General features: G+C 37.1%; 1 protein-coding gene across 1 annotated transcript; it reads right to left on the bottom strand.

Moving 5' to 3' along the window:
- Positions 1-10,806: 10,806 nt before the first annotated feature.
- LOC109245316 (olfactory receptor 5M11) lies at positions 10,807-11,755 on the bottom strand. Its single transcript, XM_019412621.2, is given in 2 exon segments — positions 10,807-11,140; positions 11,142-11,755. Coding segments are annotated over 2 exon segments (942 nt in total). The 5' UTR covers positions 11,750-11,755.
- Between the last annotated feature and the right edge of the window lie 11,493 nt (positions 11,756-23,248).

Below are 23,248 nucleotides of genomic sequence, written 5' to 3'. Positions count from 1 at the left end.
CAGCACAGAGTCTGATGCAGGGCTCGAACTCATGAACCGCGAGATCATAACTTGAGCTAAAGTCGGATGCTTAACCGACTGAGCCACCCAGGCACCCCAAAGAATGCTGTGTTTTGAAAAAGAGAAGGGAAAATGGGTTTCTCTGTTGCAGGAAGTCTCAGAGCCTTCTATATGCCCGCATGTATTGTGAAGCTATATAAGGTGGGCAAGAATATGCAGCTTTTCCTAAGCTCAGTCGTTCAAAGAGCCGGAGGCATCTCTACTCTCCTTAGACTTAGAAACCCTAATTCCACACGAGCACCAGAGATTGCTAGAACCCTTGCATCTCAATAGCAAAACCAAACACAGGAACTTAAGATCTATCCTGCGCTACTTGGAAAATCACCTTCTTTCAGTAGGGCCACTGGTAGTATACTAAAGCACTTTTGAATTTATCATTGATACATGCTCTCAAAAAAAATTGTTTGGGAGAAATATAGAGCTTGGAAGAGGACCCCTGTGAATGGGAAGGAATGGAAGCAAGCAGAAAATAGCAAAGAACTCCTAGGGAAATAGCGATATGACATCAGACCTCTGTTTACCAATCAGAGGTGGACACAAGTCTTTTCTGCTCCCAAGCACATGATCTGTACAGCTGGACCCTAAACACTAGCCCCTGTTTGCACATATCATATCAAGCAAATAATTATGGTTGCTTATTAAGTGTCTATTTGAGTTAAGGTATGTGCTAAATTACCATGTATGTGGATATAACATAGGTTCCACATATTGTAAATATTCTCATATAATTTGGACATACTTTAACTTATCTGTGTTGAAATTATTACATATTCTTTTTAAAATCATGCTTCCCTAGTTGCTTCTCCTCTGTCTTTTTACAGACCTATCTTGCAATCCATGACCCTGTTTCTAAAACCAATGTAATTGAGGGGCATGTGGGTGGCTCAGGCAGTTAAGCATCTGACTTCAGCTCAGGTCATGATCTCGCTATTTGTGAGTTCAAGCCCTGTGTCAGGCTCTGTGCTGACAGCTCAAAGCCTGAAGCCTGCTTCGGATTCTTTGTCTCCATCTCTCTCTGCCCCTCACCTGCCCACACTCTGTCTCTCTTTCTCTCAAAGATAAATAAACATAAAAATGTTTAAAAATAAAATAAAACAAAACCATCTAATTTGAGTTTCTTGCCTGATTCAAATTTTAAAGGCCAAAAGTGTTTGGAAACATGATTCCCAATATCTTTAAAAAAAAAGATATTTGAGATTTGAAATGGGCATATGACAAATACTGTTGGTAAATGTTAAATATTTTTGGTTGCTCTCTATGATAATTCCAAACCAAACCTGCTGCATTAGAAGTAAAGCCTTTTATTCCACTGGAAATAAGTAGCTGAATAATTTTGGAATACTTAATATATTATTTTTATTTCTATAAGCAAAAGCTTGTAGAGTTTTCTTGCGCTTCTGTGCTCATGTTTAATGGCTGTGGGAACTGTTCTTGAAAGCTCCCTATTTAAATTACTGTACCCAGCACTCCTTGTAGTTGGAAAGATTGCTCACTTATTTGATATTTATTTAAGGAATAGCAAAATTTATCCTCCGTTATTCTTATTTTCTAGCTTCTATATCAATATAGAATGCCAAGTAATTCATACTGAATTATTGGAGAGATTGCTGAACTAGTTTTATAATAGTCATGCACATTTTTCTCTCCGTATGAGAAATGCCACACAGAAAGATAATTAAATTTCAGTGACGTGGGGAACCAGATATCTTCCTAAAGATTTCCCTCTGGCTTTGGTGTCCAATTTGAAATTTCTGGGTAATAATAAGTCAGCGAAAGTAACAATGAGTTGTGTTTTTTTATCTATGTCCCTTATTTCAAGAAACATAAGAAAAATAAAATTCTCAACATAAGGTTTCACTGGTTCAATAATGTCAAATTGCTTTTCTCCGTATTGGAATGATCATAGATAGACCACATAACAGAGACTACATAGATTTTTCATGCAAATGAACTTGACTCACAAGGATATTGATATGCATATACATTTGTTTCCTATTATGTAACAACGCAAGAAAACAAAACATTACTTTGTAATTTAGTAGGGATTATTGAGCAAAAAATAGGTGTCACATATGGGAAACCGGTACACGTGGTAAATATTTGGTGAAAATTTGGAGTTCCAAGATTTTACTTTCCCACTGAAAATCAGTCAATCAAACTGTGTAGCTCACTTCCAAAAGTGTCATTGATATCTCACACCCTGGTGGCTGAAGTGTTCATTTGGGGAATAGTTTGCCCTCTTCAGGGTCCAGTTTAAAGGCACATGTTCAAGGTAACAGGATAACACTGACCTGCTTTCATTTTTGCTAACTATTCCATGTGTTAGGTTGCCATTTCATACTCCTGTAAGATGGATTGAGTGGGAGACTCGGAGATATTGAAGCGAAGGATAGGGACACACAAAATAGGAGGAAGGGTTATTGAAGTTTAGAGTCGGTAATCCGATAAGCATGCAAGCTCAACTGTTCATAAAGACGTAGATAAGCCTGCAAGAATAGCTAGAAAAAGAATGGTACTTTAAGGTAGGAAATGGCAAAACAAGTAAATAATAGGTCATGTAGTTGGTGGAGCCATGCATCTCGTGTGAATATTAATTTCCCAGAAGGAGCACCTTCCTTGTCTACTCTGCCAAATAAACTCCAGTGTCTTCCCCGTCTTAGTTTTCCATTCCATCGTCTCACAGATTTAAGAGCAGGGTGCATTACCTGGTTACAATGAATGAACCTGTTATAGATCTTGTTACACATTATGGCTTTGTACCAGCCAATGGTATCATAAAACCCCTTTTGAATCTTCATTTAGAAAGCGATCTTTGGGGCACCTGGGTGGCTCAGTCTGTGAAGTGTCCAACTTCAGCTGAGGTCATGATCTCACAGCTAGTGAGTTTGAGCCCCGCATTGAGCTGTGTGCTGACAGCTCAGAGCCCAGATCCTATTCTGTGTCTCCCTCTCTGCCCCTCCTCTGTTCACACTCTGTCTCTCGATCTCTCTCAAAAATAAATGAAAATTTTTAAATAAATAAATAAATAAATAAATAAATAAATAAATAAATAAACATATAAACACTAATTTTTTTAATTTTTTTTTAATTTAGGAAGCAATCATTTAACCTTGATATAGCGACTTTCTTTCTGTGAACTTGAGTCCTCATCTATTCAATATCATACTTTGGCTACATAAGTTCTAAAATGCCCATCATTTATAACATTCCGATTCAGGATTTATGTAGTTACAAATCCTATACCCATTATTTTTTTCAACTTTTTTTTTTCCTATACCCATTATTAGCCGTGTGTCTCAGTTTACTTAAATTTACCCCAAACATTTCTCTCCCAAATAATTGAAAAAGAGATTTATTGAGTTTTATGAGAGTTTTATTTTTGCCAGAATGAATATAATAATTCTTTCTTGAATTTTTTCTCTTTTCAATTATTTGATTTTTTTGGAGGGGGAACTGTTCTTCCAACAGATACTATTCTTTTTTTTAAATGTGTTTTATTTTTGAGGAAGAGAGAGAGAGAGAGAGCATGGAGGGGCAGAGAGAAAGGGAGACAGAGGATCCCAAGCAGGCTCAGCACCATCAGCACAGAACCAGACCTGTGCTCAAATCCACCAACCATGAGATCATGACCTGAGCCGAAACCAAGAGTCAGGTGCTCAACCAACTGGGCCACCTAGATGACCCAACAGATATTATTATTTTAAAAATTATGAGAATATCAGGTGCTCCCTCTCATATGGTTATTCAATATGTGTTAAACTATTGAATGGATGAAGAGAATGTTATTTTCAAAGTAAATTGATTAGTGTAAACGCATTAATTCCCACGAGAGTTTGATATTTTCTAGTGACCAATCTAAATAAAAATACATACAAACTCATTGTAGCTGGCCAAGAAATTAAGCTAACATTGAAAGCTCCTTTCGTGGCCACCTAACTCTTATGGTGAAGATCCAAAAATAAAACAGAAAGAGAAACTTCAAGTGTAGAAGTCAGAATTGTCACTCTTACCTGATCCCAGGAAAGATTCTTTCGGAGACACGAGTGGTCCAAATGATGAGGTGCCGGGAGTGATTTATACCCAAATTGTAATTTGAAGCTCCTATTCCTAAGATATTTTTCAATATATACTGAAAAAACAATGGCAATATTACTGAAAGAGAAAACTCCCAGGAAATAGTAACTTAGGCAGACTTATACTAATTAGAGTCTTGGGATTTCCCCCTTGTGACTGAATCAGTTTGTAATAATTTTGAGCTGATTCCTTTCAGTGGTTAGGAGTTTATTCTCATGGAATTTTTGCATTATGGACGACAATTTATTCTCATCAGATAAACAGAACAATGAATAACATCATAAAATAATGATTCAATTCATGGTCTTTGATGTTTTTATGATTTTTCCTGTTCTAAATTGTGTTTTATCCATACAATTGCTATTGAATGAATGTTTGCTGAAAGGACTTTCATATCCAGAATTAAGTGATTAAATTATAACACCCAGTGAGTAAAATCATGTGGGCAGGATAGCATAATGAGTTGTGTAGAGTTCATTCAAGATGTTAAGTTCATTTCTTAACTGGGTTATTTGTTTTTTGGGTGTTAAATTTGATGATGTTTTTATAGATTCTGGATAATAATCCTGTAGCGGCCAGTTACATATAAAGAGTCGGGACACAGAGGCTTTTCTTTCCAGGAAGCAGCTTTTTTATTCGTGCTGGCATGAGCTTAGTGGGCTAAGACCCAAAAGGCTGAGCTCCGAGCACAGCGAGGGGTTGCCTTTTGTACAATTTTTGCTCCTTTGTCTCCCGTATATGGTATCATACGGTCTGAATGGGCAGTCTATGTTACAGAGTCATGAAGAATGCCATGTACCTATACATAGCCAGGTTGCCTTCCCTTGTCTTGAGATTTTCACCACATTCCTTAAGGAGGCGTTGTACCACAACCCTTTATCAAATATGTCTTTTGCAAATATCTCCTCCCATTTTGCAGGCTGCTTTTTAGTTTTGTCAATTGTTTCCTTCACTGCGCAGAAGCTTTTTATGTTGATGAAGTCCCAATAGTTCATGTTTGCTTTTGTTTCCATTGCATTCTTTGATGCATCTAGAAAGAAGTTGCTCTGACCAGTGTCAAAGAGGTTGCTGCCTGTATTCCCTAGGATTTTGATGGTTTCCTGGCTCCCATTTAGGTCTTTCATCCATTTCGAATTTATTTTTGTGTATGGTGTAAGAAAGTGGTCCAGTTTCATTCTTCTGCATGTCACCGTCCAGTTTTCCCAACACCCTTTGTTGAAGAGACTGTCTTTTTTCCACTGGCTATTCTTTCCTGCTTTGTCAAAGATGAGTTGACCATGTAGTTATGAGTCTATTTCGGGGTTCTCTTTTCTGTTCCATTGATCTATGTGTCTGTTTTTCTGCCAGTACCATATTGTCTTGATGACTACAACTTTACGATGTAGCTTGAAATCCAGGATCATGATGCCTCCAGTTTTGATTTTTTTTTTTTCAGGACTGTCTTGGCAGTTTCAGGTCCTTTGTGGTTCCATACTAATTTTAGAATTGTTTGATCTATCTGTACAATGAATAATGTTTCCTTAAGATTCGTCTTCCCTTCCAGACTATTAATTCCAAGAGAATGAGAAACTAAAATTTTAATTCACTATACACAACACTCCGCACAGTGACTAGAACATGCTAGTCATAAATACATATTGAGTGACTTTATTGAAAAAAAATAGAGTAGGATTTCACCCACAAATATCTTTTAGTTGACATGGTGTTTTCAAATTGACACACTTTGCACTACTTGCAAGATCATGAAATTCTTCTAAAGATCAATATAATTTGAATTCACATGGCTTGCATTCTAGTATGGAAGCAAATGATGAGACCTGAATAGCAGCTTCATCCATTAAAGGGCAAATGCTCTATGGTTTTAGAAGACGTCTAAACTTATTATCTTCTAACCCATCATCCTAACTTCACAACCTGATTTCATTTGTTGGCCTTATGATTGAATATAGTGTGAAAGGCACACAAATGTCAGTTACAAAGTAGAATAGGAACGTAATACAGAAAATGTTCACTTCTACCTCCAAAAAAGTCTAGCAAGATAACCTATATGTGATGACTTTATATCCATGGTGACTAGATCAAGGGAGGAAGAAATAAAAAAGAGGTCTTTCAAGGTAAAAGTCATGATTTTTAATTGTAATCACATCTGTCCTGTGTGAGTTTGTAACAGGTTGGTAGAAGAATTTTCTTTTGCCCTGGACATTACACTTTCATTAAGCCTGATACTGAAGACAGTCCGACACTTAATGAAACAACCCAAGTTCTGATAACACATAGATGTATAAATAGTGGTACATTTTTAAAACGTAAAGCTACTCAGTAACAGAAAATATATCAAATTATGGATCTATACATCAACTGGATGATTTTCCAAAATATTTTGGCAACTCAGAGAATGTACACACAAAAGACTATATATGGTTTGATTCCATTTATATGAATATAGCAAGAAAAAGGCATATCTGTGATTAGCAAAGGCGGGGTATTCAGGGAAGTAATTGTCATAAAAGGGATAAAAAGGAAATTTGGGAAGTGATGAAATCCCGTATATGTCAATCAATAGTGGTGACAGTCCTATGGATACACATTTGTCAAAACACCCAAATTGTACTTAAAATGGACACATTTGTACCCATTACCTCTTATAGTTCACTGTCTCCACAGGGATCAGTTGTTTGTGAAAAAAAATACATGCATCTATTAATAGAATAAAAGGTTAAAATTATATGGTCATCTCAATAGATGCAGAAAAACATTTGACAAAATTCAATGTCCTATCATGAAAACTCTCAACAAATTGGGTATAAAAAGAGCATACATCAATATAATAAAGGCTATATATGACAAGCCCACAGCTAACATCATACTCAATGGTGGAAAGGTGAAACCTTTCCTTTATGGTTAAAAACAAGACATAGGTGTCCACAATCACCACTCCCAGTGAACAAAATACTGGAAGTCCAAGCTAGAACAATTAGGCAAAAAAAAAAAAAGTATCCAATATCTGAAAGAAATAAGTAAAATTATATTTGCAGACGATAGATCTTCTACATAGGAAAACCTAAAGACACTACCAAATAACTGTTAGAGCTAATAAATAAATTCAGTAAGTTTATGCAGAATGCAAAATCAACAAGTAAAAAATAAGTTGCATTTTCACATACTAATAATGTACTATTTGGGAAAGAAATAAAGAAAAAAATCCAATAGCACCAAGATCAATAAAATACTTAGGAATGATTTTAACCAAAGCATGAAAAGATCTGTCCACTGGGGTGCCTGAGTAGATCAGTAGATTGAGCTCTTGGTTTCAGCTCGTGTCATGATCTCACAGCTCCTGAGTTCGAGCCCCACATCAGGCTCCTTGCTGACTGTGCAGAGCTGCTTAGAATTGTCTCTCTCCCTCTCCACTTACCCCACTTGTATGCTCAGTTCTTCCTCCCTTTCTCTCTCTCTCTCAAAGTAAATAAATGAAGTAAAAAGAAATCTGTGCAAATCTAAAAACAAAAAGTCTTTGATGAAAGAAATTGAAGAAGACATAAACAAAAAGATACCCACCCAGTGTTTATGGATTGAAAGAGAGTTAGAATTGTTAAAATGTGCATACTACCCAAAGCCATCTGTAGATTTAATGCAATTCCAATAAAAAATCCAATGACATTTTTCACTGTAACAAGGTAAATAATCCTAAAATTCCTATGGAACAACAACAACAACAAAAAGACCTTAAACAGCCAAAGCAATCATGAGAAAGGACAAAGCCAGAGGCATCACACTTCCTGATTTTAAATTATTTTACAAAGTTATAATAGTACAAACAAGATGGTATTGGTACCAAAAACAGACATATAGACCAAAGAAACAGAATTGAGAACCAAGAAATAAACCCGTGCGTATACGGTCAACTAATATTTGACAAGGGAGTTAAAAAATACTCCATGTGGAAAGGAGAGTTTCTTCGGTGAGTGGTGCTGGGAAGAGGATGACCACATGCAGAACAATTAAATTGGAGCTCTATTTTATACCACACATAAAAAATTAACTTGCAATAAATTAATAACTTAAGCATAAAACCTGCCATAGGAAAAATGTTCCTTGGTACTCGTCTTGGCAATGGCTTTTTGTATGTGAAATCAAAAGTACAAGCAAGAAAAGAAAAATTAGACTGCATCAAACTTAAAGCTTCTGCACAGCAAAAAAAAAAAAAAAACTATCAACAAAATGAAAAGACAACCTATGGGTTAGGAGAGAATATTTGCAAACAATATATCAGAGAAGACACTAATATCCAAAATATATATATAAAAAAAATACAGCTTAATACAAAAACAAATAAGCCTGTTTAGAAGTGGGCGAATGGCCTGAATAGAAATTTTTCCAAAGAAGACATACAAATGGCCAATAGGTAATGAAAAGCTGCTTATCGCAAAACATCATGGAAATGCAAAGGAAAACCACAGCGCGATACAACTTCACAGCTATTAGGTGGCTATTATCAAAAAGACAAGAGATAGTAAGTGCTGGAGAGGATGTGGAGAAAAAGGAACCCATGTGCATTGCTGATGGGAACATAAATCTATATAGACAATATGGAAACAGTATGGAGCTTCTTCAAAAAATCAAAAATAAAACTATCATATGACCCAGTTAGCCCCCTTCTGGGGATATGTACAGCCGGTGGAAATGAAATCATAATCTTGAAGAGATCGGTGCACCTTCACGTTCATTGCAGCAAAACTCACAAGATTCAAGACACGGAAACAATGTTAGTGTCCATTTGCAGATGAACGGTTAAGACGATGTGGTATTTATATACAACGGAATATTACTCCATCATTTAAAAAGTGGAAATTGCCATTTGTAACATTGGATGAGGGCACTATACTAAGTGAAATAAGTGAGATAGACTAAGACCATATGATCTAAATTCTTTTTGAATATGTTTGTTTATTTTGAGAGAGAGAGAGAGAGAGCAGGAGCCAGGGGCAGAGGGAGAGAAAGAGAAAATCTCAAGCAGGATCCGCACTCAACATGGAGCCTGACACAGGGTTCAATCCCATGACCGAGGGATCATGACTTGAGCTGAAATTAAAAGTTGAATGGTCAACTAACTGAACCACCCGGGTGTCCAGTATGATCTAACTTTTATGTGGAATCTAAGAAAGTCAGATTCACGTAAACAGAGGGTACAGGGCTGGTTGTCAGGTGGGGGGGGATGTGGGAAATGGGGAAATGTTGGTCAAAGGCTACAAGCCTTCAGTTATAAGATGAATAACCTCAAGGGAATCTAATGTACAACACGGTGACTGTAGTTAACAATACTGTACTGTATACTTGAAAATGCTAAGAGAGTAGATCTTAAATGTTTCACCGTGAACACCACAGGAAAAAAAATGTGTTTATACGACATGAAAGATGTGTTAACAGTCTTGTGATAATCATTTCATAACATATACATGTATCAAATCATTACAATGTACACCGTAAGCATACACAATGTTATATGTCAATTATCTCTCATTTTATAAATAAAATTTATAAATTTATCTCATTTTATAAATAAAACACTAAACTTTGTAAATTTCTAAGATTAAAATCATAAGGCATATGTTCTCTGACAACAGAACGAAATGACAAATATGTAACAATGAAATATCTTTTAAACTCTCAAATATACAATAATTAAGCACTATCTTCTATAATAGCTCAATGGTTAAAGAAGAGGTGCTGGAAAAAAAAGAAAATATTGCAAAATGAATGTAAAAATTACCAAAAATTAACAGTTTTCGGCTAAAGTGGTGTTTAGGTAAAGGGTATAAATGTTTATATGAGAAAAAAGCAATACTCAAATCAATAATCCAAATTTTCACTTATAAACTAGAAATGAAGAAAAAGGACATTGCCCGGTATTTCTAAACTTTTCACATCCAAGTGATACTGAAAGCATTCTTTCTTTTCCTAGACCTGGGTGCATAGATTCAGGCTTGCAGATCAGAGGGAAAAAGTAGGTCCCTATAGTTCAGAGGTCATAGACTGGATCCACAAACTCAGAGCTAGGGAAAAAATAAAGATCACCCTATTCCTCTCTTCTCCATTCCCATACTGACCATTATATGAGCACATTCACAAGGAACGGGAAGACTATCATGATCCATGCTTTTTGGGTTTACTTAGTAACTCAGAGAAGAAGGACAGAAGGATGTGTTTCACAAACACTCCTAGCCCCAAAAGATAGATAATAATAAGAATAGAACAAATGTAAGGAGTGGAACTGAGAACATCTTTATCTCGTCATCATTGTAAACAATAAGAACACGGGAATGTTCCATGCCATACTAAGTGGGAGTTTTCAATTAGAACAGTGCTCCTCAAATTTAATGTGTTTACAAATCACCTATGATTTGATTAAAACGCAAGTTTGGATATAGTGCATCTAAGGTGCAGAATGTGGCGATCCTACATTTCTAACAAAGTCCAAGGTGATGCTGTTGCTGCTGGTGTATGGACCACATGTTGAGGTACAAGACGGCAGATTTATAAGTGAAGCTCATCTTTTCCCCAGACTTAAAATTTTTAGCTGAGATATTTGAGACTTATTCATAGAGAATATAAAAATACATCATTAGAATACAAAGATATTGAGCCCAAGTTTTAGTGACGATCCATTGGAAATCAGGGTCGGTCCCATCTTAGCGACCTATTTCCTCTGAGGACATTTTTCAAGGCTTGCTTTACATCCTTGTTCCGCAGACTGTATATCAATGGATTAAGCACCGGACTTACAAAAGTGTAGAAGACAGCTATTATTTTGGATTCCTCTACAGTCTTATCTGTTGGTGGTCTTACATACATGCAGAAGAGCGTCCCATAAAAGAGGGTCACAGCCATCATGTGGGAGCCACAGGTGGAGAATGCCTTGCGCCTGCCCTCTGCCAATTTGATCCGGAGGATGGCACCAATAATGAAGGCATAGGACACCAGGATGATGCAGAGGGAGTTGGAGAGTTGCTGATATGAGCATGGCATGCTCTTTGACATACGTATCAGAGCAAGAAAGCTTAATCAGCGGTGGGTCAGCACAGTAGAAGTGGTTGATGACGTTGGATCTACAGAAGTTCAAGCGGAAGGTCAGGATGGCCTGGAACAGCCCATCTGAGAAGCCATAGACATAAGGCAGTGTGGCCAAACAGAGGCAGATACGCCTGGACATTTTCATACTATAGCGCAGAGGGTTACATATGGCCACGTAGCGGTCATAGGCCATTGCCGCCAGCATGTAAAGCTCAGTGAGGAGAAGCGCAATGAAAATGTAACATTGCGTAAAGCAGCCAACAAAGGTGATGGTCTTCTTCTCCGATAAGAAATTAGTCAACATCTGCGGGGTTGCATTTGAGGTGTAACACAAGTCCACAAAGGCCAAATTAGTGAGGAAGAAGTACATGGGTGTGTGGAGGCGAGAGTCCAGTCTGATCAACAGCATCATGCCCAGGTTGCCCGAGAGGGTGACAAGATACAAAACCAGAAACAGCACAAAGAGGAGAAGTTGGAGTTCAGGCCGGTCTGTGAGCCCCAGGAGAATGAATTCTGCTATTGCACTGGCGTTTGAGATGGACATTTTCTGAGAGTCTGGACCTGCGTTGGAAACAATGGAAGTCAAGCAGACAGAAAGGCACAAATCCTACTTCTGACTGTTGAAATGATTTTCCTCAATATCTCCATGTGTCATTCAAAACGAACGTTACCATAAACAGACTTTGTGCTTCTGCTAAGCCATTATTTCATTTGTCTTTGTACGGAATTACTATTATATTTCTCTCTGTATAACTGTAGTCGCACCTATAGCTATACCTATAGATAACTGTACATAATACCTATTCCGTTATCCATGTTTACAACCGAGCTACACGTCCCCTCTCCCCCTTCAAAATTTTTTCCTCTCAAACTGTACTTATCCGATAAGGTGCAGTATGTTTTATGCATCCAGCACACCCTACATACCTCTAACTCACTCTGTAGCACATTCTATCACCTTTCTTCTCATTCTATCTACTTTCCACTCCTCATATATTCCTTCCTCCGGGACTGGGAAAAAGTCCAGCTCATTATCGAACTGTGACTTCTAATTGCACATTTACAGATTCAATTTTAGGAAAGAAAAGAAAAGAATAGCGGAAGCATGAAAAATGGATTAATTACACGTTTTACTCATCTCTGTATCCCAATGGAGCTTGTCATGATGTCGTGCCCTCAGGAGAATTAAGAGTTTTTTGAATTTTAGTGTACAAAGCAATTGTTGGGAAGGCTTCTTAAGAAAAGTTATAGGAAGTTTATGTGAGATACTTTCATGTGGGATATGGGGAACTTCATATGTAACAAGTAACCAGGAGATTATAATGCAGATGTTCCCAGATTCACAATTTTAAAAAGGACAATCACTTTGGTCGAATAAACTTACAGCAAATCAACGAGTGAAGAATCATCTAATCAAATGAATTCTCACTCATTATTTTGAGAACAGTCTACAGAAATATAGATATATAATGTGCTGATAAGGAAGTAAGTTTTGCATGGTTAGTATTTAAGTTGTTAATCACAACTTGTACCCATCCAGAAGTAGGACAAATTCTATGGGTTTTTTGCTCTCCTTTACATCATAACCGGTGCTTAGTTTCATCTTCCTTTTTCTCAAATGTTCTTTTTCTTGCCCTTCCTCTCATATTCAATTTTTTGAATCCTGCCCAATTCTTGTCTCATTTCAAAATGAGTCACTGAAACTTACTTTAGTATAGGTTTTAGAGAGACAACAGCAATGTCTTTTTGTGCTTTATCTCCTTTATCCAGAGAGTAGGTACTTAACATTTGTTGAATACACTAACAACACTTGCTGATAATGAGCAATGATCCTTAACCGTGGGTTACTTCATTTCCTCATTCGTAAGTGGGAGTGATGATATCTGTTCTACCTCGCTCAAGAGTCATTGTGGATATCATACTAGATGTTCATAAAATAAGTATCATGTGATGAGGCACGGCCGATGCAAAAGTGAACAAAACCACCTTCAAAATCCCTGCCCTTCCGACCTTCACATACAGTAGACGGAGACACAGATTAGTGCAAGGAAGTAAATGGTGATTCAAATGGCATTGTTAAGGAGGGAAAAAAATGGAGTTTCGTGAAGCAGGTGTTCAGCTTTTAAGTAGTAACATCGGGGAAGCATGTCTGAAAAGATGATCTTTTTTGGCAACAAACTGAAGGAGGACGAGAACAAGCAATAATCTTACTTTACGAAGGGTGTTCCAGGACGGACAAGGAACAGAGGCAAAGTCACCGTGTGGGATCTTTCTTTGTGGATAGTGGCAGTGTCTCTTCAGGAAGTGGCCAGCAGGAAACTGCCCTCTAAACAGTGTATTTCTTTAAATGACACACATCAGTAGGGTGGCTTAGATGATCTCACATCTGTTTGCACCCAGGAACCCTCAGAAAGGATGTAGATAGTGGTCCCCAGGACAGAGAAAGATGGAAAGTAAAAGATCAGAATGTGGGCTTTACAGATTTACAGACACTATAGAACTTGGACTTAAGGCTTTCATTTGTAGAAAAACTCATTTGTCGCATGTCACTTAATGAATACCTGTGGGAACTGAAAGAGTCTTGATTCGTGAGATGGTGACTTGTGTGGGATCCAGAAATACCCACTGGAAAGTAGAGCAGAAGTTCTGATAAATGGGAAGAAAAAAAAAAAGATAATGAATAGCATAGCGTGTGCTTACAGAAAGAACGTCACAGACGACCCAGCTGCCTGTATAAGGCCAGAGCAAAAGGTGAACATTCTTAACGGGGGGTTCAGAGTGAGTCCTGGAACACAGAGACTAACAGAGCTGATGACGGGGGATATAGAAGGAGATCACCCTCACTCCTGTGAAAAGAAGAAAAAAAAGACTAAGGAAAAAAAAAGAAAAACAAAATAAAACAAAACACCAAGGAAAGGATTCAGCCCTAGTGAGAATGCGCTAGAGGGTAACAGGGCTCAATGGGCAAGTTGTCTAGAGTAATTTTGTAGCCCATTCAATTATAGATAAATGACAAAAGATTTTTTCTGAAAAAAAAAAAGTTTGTAAAGTTAAGAAATAAAACTCTTAGCGAGAATTCATTGAAAAAATGGAACTTAAGCTTCTTTTTTCCTCCTTTTTAAAATATAAATCTCATGAAATATTTATTGAAACTATGGATCCTCAACCAGAGTTAATACACAAACTCAAAATCTTCCCCCACAAAAAATAGATAGATGATAGATAGATAGATAGATAGATAGGTAGATGTAAAGGGCTCATAGATTGCCACGCTCTAACTATAAGAACTCTTCTCTTAGGGAAAGCTCCACCCCATGTCTGAAAATGTCCTTGGATTTTTCTATGATAGTAGACCTTTTACCTTTCTTTGTTCTTTTGCACCAGTGACAGCTCTGTAAAATGTTATCCAGGGAGATCAATGGAAATGTCAATGACCCTCTTGTCAGGAAAACTCAGTGAGGTTCAAACTCAGGACCTGAGAACAGAATGGATGGCGTGGGCATATTTCAAGCAAACAAGGAGCAAACTGTTGTGCCTCAGTTTGACACTTTAAGTAATTTCCTCCTGACTAAAACTAAAGAACATAAAAACACGAAGACTTACTTCTGATTGTGAAATGCACTATTTTTTCACCTCTGATTGAGGAAGTTCACTGAGGCCTTTCCAATCTGTAAAATGTTGTTGCATTTATACCGGGATGTGGGAGGTAGGGGCAGGTCTTAAAGCAAGTCTCAGAAGGATTTAAGAATAGCAGCGATGTGTGTTACATGGGGAATCACGCCTGTGGGGATTAATCGGGACACTCTGGGATCAGAAAGCTAATCAGATGACTCAATCTTATTTTCCCTAATGTCAGAATTCCTATTTGCCCTACGAGCTCTGGGGAAGGCACACGAAAAGTTTCATCTTCAAATTTTGACAACGGTCTGATTTTCCATTTTTTTTTTCTTTCACACTGAAACTGTTTCCTCTCTTAAATCCAGAATGCTCAGAATGTCCCCGCTGATGAACATCAAAGTCTTGGGGAAGGACAGTCATAAACAGCATTTTGACACACACAGGTCATGGGCAAACTCCTTGGTGAGGACTTCCTCTGTGTGGACAACTTTCAAGTAGGTAATTTAATGTCTTCAAAATAACCCTAAAGGGAAAGGACTCCATCCTGAACTTTCAGAAGAAAAGACAGAGGCTCTACTAAAGGAGCTTGGATGGACTAACACCCCAGTACCAGGTAGTACCTAAGTGGCAGGGTAGAGTTTGATGCCTATCATCACATACCGAGTGGACTCTGTTTTCTTTTCTTTTCTTTTTTTTTAAATTTTTGTAACGTTTATTTATTTTTGAGACCGGAAGAGACAGAGCATGAACAGGGGAGGTCAGAGAGAGAGGGAGACACAGAATCCGAAGCAGGCTCCAGGCTCTGAGCCATCAGCACAGAGCCCGATGCAGGGCTCGAACCCACGGACTTCGAGATCATGACCTGCGCCGAAGTCAGACGCTTAACCGACTGAGCCACCCAGGCACCCCCAGATTGGACTCTGTTTTCAACTGAAAGTCGCTGCCGTTCCTCACCCTGCAGTCACACTTTGTCTTTCTGTCCATCTCTGGCTTTAAATATTCCCTGAGCTTCCCCTCCAGTTAACACCTTCCTCATTCCCAGCAGATCCAAGTTGCTTCTGGCAGCAGGAAAGGCTCAAATGGATGTCTTCTCAAAAGATGCTTTCTCCGCCTCCGCAGAAGTGAGTTTGACCTCCCTCCTCCATGTGCTCTTAGCGCCCTGCCCCCATCCTTGTCTAACACAATCTGTTTAATTTACTGCCCACATCTCTCTTGACAACACTACATTGCATCTTTATGAGCAGGAACTGTGATCTCTGCGGCTACCACAGGCCCTGGGATATGATCGCTGATCAACAGATACTTGCTGAATGACTTAAGAAGTGGGCCATGTGTTCTTTGGTTTTGCGAATCCACAGCAACTCTTGGTTATCCCTTCCCCAGTACTTGAGCTTTTATTGAGCATACTTCCTTCTCCCTCAAAAATGAAAACTGCGGGGAGCCAAGGTGGAATAAGTGGTGAATTTATTTCAGGACCCAAAGGAAACAAATCACAATGAGGGTCATTAAATACTGGTGATAGGCATGGGACACTTACTATGTGCTGCAATCACCTTTCAATCCTTAGTTTAGCTGTTCCTCACACAAGTCCATAGAACACTAGCACCATTTTCTTCATTTTACAGAAGGTAAACTGAAGCAAGGAGAGGTTACGTAGCTTTCCCTGGTAGATGCAAATAATAATTGGTGAGCCTGGCATTCAATCAGGCCATTCAATAGTCTTTAATACCATGTTGTCGATACTTTAACAACAAAATGTGACGCGTTCACACCATGCTAAACATTCTCCAGGTTTACCGGCATTCATTCATTCATTCATTCATTCACTCACTGGCTTAACAAACATTTAGGGGAAATTTTGTGCTTACCACTGTCAATGTAGAGTATAAGAGAAAGTCAAACTACCTGTGTCCTTAAAGACTTTCTACTCCGTGGTGGGAGGGATGAGGCAAGCATATGCAAAGTTTCACTGTGCAGTTTTCTTTTTTCTTCAAATTTGTACTCTTTAAATATTTTATTTAATTAATATGCAGTGCCATATTGGTTTCAGAAGTAGAAGTCAGGGATTCATCACTTACATACAACACCCAATGCTCATCACACAAGTGCCCCCTTAATACCCATCATCCATTAAGCCCATCTTCTGCCCACCTCCTTCCATCAACCCTCAGTTTGTTCTCTGTCATTAAGACTCTATTGTTGTCTGTTTCCCTTTGTACTCTTTTCCCAAATCCCATTTGTTCATCTGTCTTGTTTCTTAAACTCCACATATGAATGAAATTATACGATATTTATCTTTCTCCAGTTGACTTATTTTTCTTAGCATTATACATTCTAGCTCCATCCATATTATTGCAAATGGCAAGATTTCTCTCTCTCTCTCTCTGCTTTTTTTATTTTTTTGGATGGCTGAATATATTGATAAATTTCTAGCCAGACTTATAAAAGAGAAAAGAGAAAGGACCCAAATAGATAAAAATCTCCAATGAAAGAGGAGACATCACAAATAACGCACAGAAATACAATTATAAAAAAATACTATGAAAAATCATATGCCAAAGAAAAGGGCAATCTGGAAGAGATGGACTAATTCCTAGAAAATCGCACACTAACAAAACTGAAGCAGGAAAAAACAGAAAATTTGAACAGACCTATAACCAGCAAAGAAATTGTATCAGTTATCACAAATCTCCCAACAAATAAGAGTCCTGGGCCAGATGGCTTCCCAGGGGAATTCTGCCAGATATTTAAAGCAGAGTTAATACCTGTTCTTCTCAAACTGTTCATAAAATAGAAATGGAAGGAAAGCTTCCAAACTCTTTCTATGAATCCAGCATTACCTTGATTCCAAAACCAGACAAAGACGCCACTAAAAAGGAGAATTACAGGCCAATATCCCTGGTGACCATGGATCCAAAAATTCTCAACAAGAGACTTGCAAATTGAATTCAACAGTTCATTAAAAGGATTATTCCCCGTGATCAAGTGGGATTTATTCCTGAGCTGCAGGGCTGGTTAAATATTCATAAATCAATCAATGAATCAATCAATGTGATATATTAATGTAAAAAATGTAATGTAAAAAAAGATAAGAACCATATGATCCTCTCAATAGATTCAGGAAAAGCATTTGACAAAATATAGCATCCATTCTTGATAAAAAGCCCTCAACAAAGTAGGGATAGATGGAATATACTTCAACATCATAAAAGCCATATATGAAAGACCCACAGCTAATATCATCCTCAAAGGGGAAAAACTGAGAGGCTTTTTTTTTTTTAAAGACAAGAATGCCCACTCTCACTATTACTACTTAATATAATACTGGAAGCCTTAGCCTCAGCAATCAGACAACAACAACAAAAAATAAAGGTATACATATCATCAAGGAAGAAGTCAAACTTTGACTATTTGCTTTATGTAGAAAACCCGAAAGACTCCACTAAAAAAGTGATAGTACTAATACATGAACTCAACAAAGTCACAAGATATAAAACCAATGTGCAGAAATCTGTTGCATTTCTATATCCCAATAACGAAGCAGCAGAAAGAAATCAAGGAATTGACCCCATTTACAACTGCACCAAAAACAATAAGATACCTAAGAAAAAACCTAACTAAAAAGGTTAAAAAATCTGTACTCTTAAAATTATAGAAGACTTGTGAAAGATATTGAAGAGGACAGGAAGAAATGGAAAAACATTCCATGCTCATGGATTCGAAGAGCAAACATTGTTAAAATGTCCCTACTATCCAAGGAATCTACATATTTAATGCAATCCCTATCAAAATGCCACCAGCATTCATTGCAGAGATAGATCAAACAATCCTAAAATTTGTATGGAACCACAAAAGATCCCAAATAGCCAAAGAAATCCTGAAAAAGAAAAATAAAACTGGAGGCATTACGATTCTGGATTTCAAGCTATCTCCCAAAGCTGTAGTCATCAAAACAGTATGGTACCGGTACAAAAAAAAACGCAAAGATCAATGGCACAGAATAGAAAATCCAGAAATGGACCCAAAACTATATAGTCAACTCATCTTTGACAAAGATGAAAACAGACAGTCTCTTCAACATATGGTGTTGGGAAAACTGGGTGGTGACATACAGAAGAATTCAACTGGATCACTGTCTTACACCATACACAATAATATATTCAAAATGGATGAAAGACCTAGATGGGAGCCAGAAACCATCAAAATCCTAGAGAAGAATACAGACAGTAACCTCTTTGACACTGGCCAGTGCAACTTCTTTCTAGATACATTGCAGAAGGTAAGAAAAACGAAAGCAAACATGAACTATTGGGACTTCATCAACATAAAAAGCTTCTACACAGTGAAGGAAGCAATCAACATAACTAAAAGGCAGCCTACAAAATGGGAGAAGATATTTGCAAATGATGTATCTGATAAAGGGTTAGTGTCCAAAACCTATAAAAATCTTATCAAATTCAACACCCAAAAAACAAATAATCCAGTGAAGAAATGGGTAAAAGGCATGAATAAACACTTTTCCAAAGAAGACATCCAGATGGCTAACAGACACATGAAAAGAGGCGCAGTGAGGTTTTCAATTGCTAAGAATTTGTGAAGATCATGATGAAAAGTGGTAGAATTTGTAATGACATAATTATAATGCAATGAGCATAATGATAGTTTATTAATTCAATACAGATCTATTGAGAATCATCTGTTCTAGATTTGGGAAAATACTGGCTTTAAAATAAGTGAGCAAAAGCAGATAGATATGGACCTTGCCCTCTGGGGCCAACAATCTGGTTATGATACAATCATGAATCAATCACACAAATATCATACAAGTATTAACTTAGAGGTGTGAAAAGTCCTATGCATTAAAGGTTCGTGATACTATGTGAGCATATACCCAGAGTATAGGGCTTACTCAGCAAAGAAAAAAAACTGACACTAAAACACACCAAATTTGACATAAGAAGAAAATTTACCTACAGAGAAATAACAGAGGATCTGGTAATAAAGTCTTCTGTGGAACACACTAAGACAGACCTGAAAAAGAATAATTTTCTATGTACTGAAAAGAAATACCAGTCTATCTAGATCCATACCCAAATGAGTTATTCATCAAGAATTAAAGTTAAAATGAGGCAATTTCAGACGAATAAAAACAGAATTTCTCTCACACAAACGGTCATTGAGGATGACTAATTAAAGGTATAAATCATGTAGAAGAAAACTAGACCCAGGATAAAAAGGGGATACAAAGAGAACAGTGAGTCATTGACAAAAATGGCTAATTTTAAAGGAACATTAATATTAGATAAATATTAGATAAATTAGGTAAATATTCAAAATAATTATAATTGTAGTCATATATAACAGGTAATATTTAAACAGTTTATTATTAAGTGATAATTTATTATCAATCATATATCATTCTTCATGACACCATATAAGATAGAAGCAGGAGTATCCATGTTAAAATATTCTATAATCCTTTTATTATTCCAAGAAAAGTATGACTAATGACTTTGTTCAATCATTATATCTATCCAAATTTTTAAAACTTTACTAAAAGTAGAAAGTACAATGTATTCTAATCAAATAAAAAGTAGAACAAAAAACTAAAAAAAAAAAGTTGAGAACACAATTTAATTCGTGGTAAGAAAGGGGAGAAAACACAGAGTAAATGCTTTCTGGGTGCAAAATAAACTGTTAGAAAGTATCCGTCAGCATGTATATTCATAAAAGTATGAAATTCAGTAATTGAAAGGACTCAGGGCCTGAAAGTCAGGGTAGAAACAAACATAATAGGCATCAACTAACTGAAAAGAATAAAAAATACTGCTGAAGGTATCTGAATATCAGGCAAAATGCACATTTAGGTTTTAATCATCAAAGTTGGGAGAGAACGTACAAAATGTTAAAAGGGATAAGCCTCATTCATTAGCTGACAGGAGCTAATAAAATACGCAAAAATTACAAAGAGAAATTGATAAATCCACAAGCATCCCTCTCAGATTTTATATTTGAAACAGTAAAGCATTTGTAGGATACTGAAAATCTTAAAATAAAAAATCAACTGGATTGAACTTGATCTCATAAGACCCTGCTCTGCTCAGCTCCCGTTTCCTTTGAGAGTAATTTTCAACACCATTGATTTCCAAACCTTGTACGTCTCAGGAGAAAATGCCAAAGATGAGCAGTAAGGTACCACGAAATGGATGGATACACAAATTATCCTGCAGGCAATGGACCACCTGTAATGCCTGAAGAGGAAAGTAACACAACACCTCACTTCTGTTGCTATTTTCCTTGTGAACTCTTAAATCTGGATATGGCAGCTTCCAGTTTGGAAAGTGGCTCAGTTTGGGTAAGACGCAAGAGATGATCGAGGCATGCAAAACTCATGACGAACTGCAAACTATGTTAAACCTAGGAAAGGAAGATCTGAAGTGGCAAGTGTCAGAATAAGAGGGTGGACACGGGACCAAATATAGACTATAAGTACCTTATGTCTTTCTCCATCTTGTAGCCACCATCACTGGCTCAATGAAGTTGGTATCATGTGCCTTCTGAGAAAATAATGGACATTCTGGAGAGAATAAGATATTTCTGTATATTCTAAAGTCTTCTGCCAAAGATCCGTCAACAAACTCTAACATTTCAAGCTTCCGGATTAGAGGTGGTAAGGTTATTTTTTAACAACAGTTTGCAAGGATGATGGAATGGACAACTTGGTCCTTAAAAAGAGAACCTAGCGAAACACTGATACAAATAGGAAAACGTGATACACGATAGAATTCTCATAAAAAAATGGGCGGGCTATTGAAAAAAACGATAGAAAATTTATTATTTTCATTACACAATCAGAATTAAAGTCTGTTTTGCAACATTTATAATGCTAGGGAAAAGAAAGGTTTAAATATGCAAAAAGAAAACTCTAAAGCATTGAAAGAAAATATAAGAGAATATCTTTATAATCGGAAAGAATTGTTTACACAAAACATACAAAGCCCACCATAAAGAGAAGATTAACATGTGAACTATGTTAAAATACCACCAAATACATCATGCATAAAAGGGAAACATAAGCTACAAACAGACTGAAGTATTTGCATTGCATATATCATGAAAAGGTTGGTATCTAGTACAGAATACATAAGGAGCTAATGCGAGGGTAAAAAATAAAGCTAAAATAACCCAGCTGAAAAATGAACAAAAAATGTAGACAGACAACTGAAGAAAAGACAGCTTTTCAATCAGTACCAAAGAACGTAAAAACATGTCATTTCACTTGTAATGACAACACGGAAGATTAAAGAAGAAATTAGAATCCATTTTGCACCCATCAGATTGGAAAACATTTTGAAAGTCTGACAGTGTATAGGAATGGGCAAGAATATGGAGTAAAGACCAATCTCACACACTGTTTTGGGGACAGCACTAAGTAGAGCAATTTGTCAATATCTACTAAACGCAAAGATACTCTTTTATGACCCAGAAATTACCCTCTTGGGAATTTACATGGAGGAACGCTTGAACTGGTCCACACTCAGAATTTCAGAGCGAAATGCTTTGCTAGATTTTCATATTACCAAGGAACAGGAAAAATGTATTCCCCCACCAATAAGAGAATGGATAGAGAGACTGTGGTATATTTATATACTGACGTGGACTATACCAGTGACAGTTCATGCTCCATGAATCAGCATGGATGAATCCAACAAGATTTAGTGAAAACAGAATAACTTGCAGAAGGATAGCACGACTTCATTTATAGCCAAGTTTTCAATCTGCTAAAAAAAATATTATATAATTCTATGGACACAAGAATACCAGCAAGTGTAGAACTCTACGTAGGGATAAGAAACATTAAATTCACAGCAGGGTTGAGTGTAGGGAATGGCGAGAGAAACGGAATCAGGCAGGGAGGGCTTAGTTTGAGAATAGCTGAGTATGTGAAATAATCTGAACCCAAACTGGCAGGTGTGAAGCCGTAATAATGATTAGATACATTTGCACAGGAGGTCTTTACATTATTTTCCATTTTCGATGCATTGGAAATAGTTCATAATAAAAAAAAAATACAAGTGAAACTACCAAACCGCTTTTATGATGAGGGTATGAGGGTGAATATTAATTTAAAAAAATAAAAATAAAAACCTTCTAAGGAAAATATGCCATTCCCTCAAAAGCCTTATGAATGAGGATTACAGTGACCTAGTATTATCACTCTAAAGGTATTTCTTTTCTTGGGGTGCCTGGGTGGCTCCGTCCATTGAGCATCCGACTTCAGCTCAGGTCATGATCTGAAGTTTGTGAGTTCAAGCCCCGCGTCAGGATCTGTGCTGACAGCTCAGAGCCTGGAGCCTGCTTCAGATTCTGTGTCTCTTGGCCCCTCCCCTGCTCATGCTCTGTCTCTCTCTGTCTCTCAATAACA

The sequence above is a fragment of the Panthera pardus genome, unplaced genomic scaffold (assembly GCF_024362965.1).
Source record: "Panthera pardus isolate Hobbes unplaced genomic scaffold, ASM2436296v1 HiC_scaffold_12, whole genome shotgun sequence".
Classification (NCBI taxonomy): Eukaryota; Metazoa; Chordata; class Mammalia; order Carnivora; family Felidae; genus Panthera; species Panthera pardus.
Note: the sequence above shows the minus strand (reverse complement) of the source record. Positions and strands in the feature narration are given on the sequence as shown.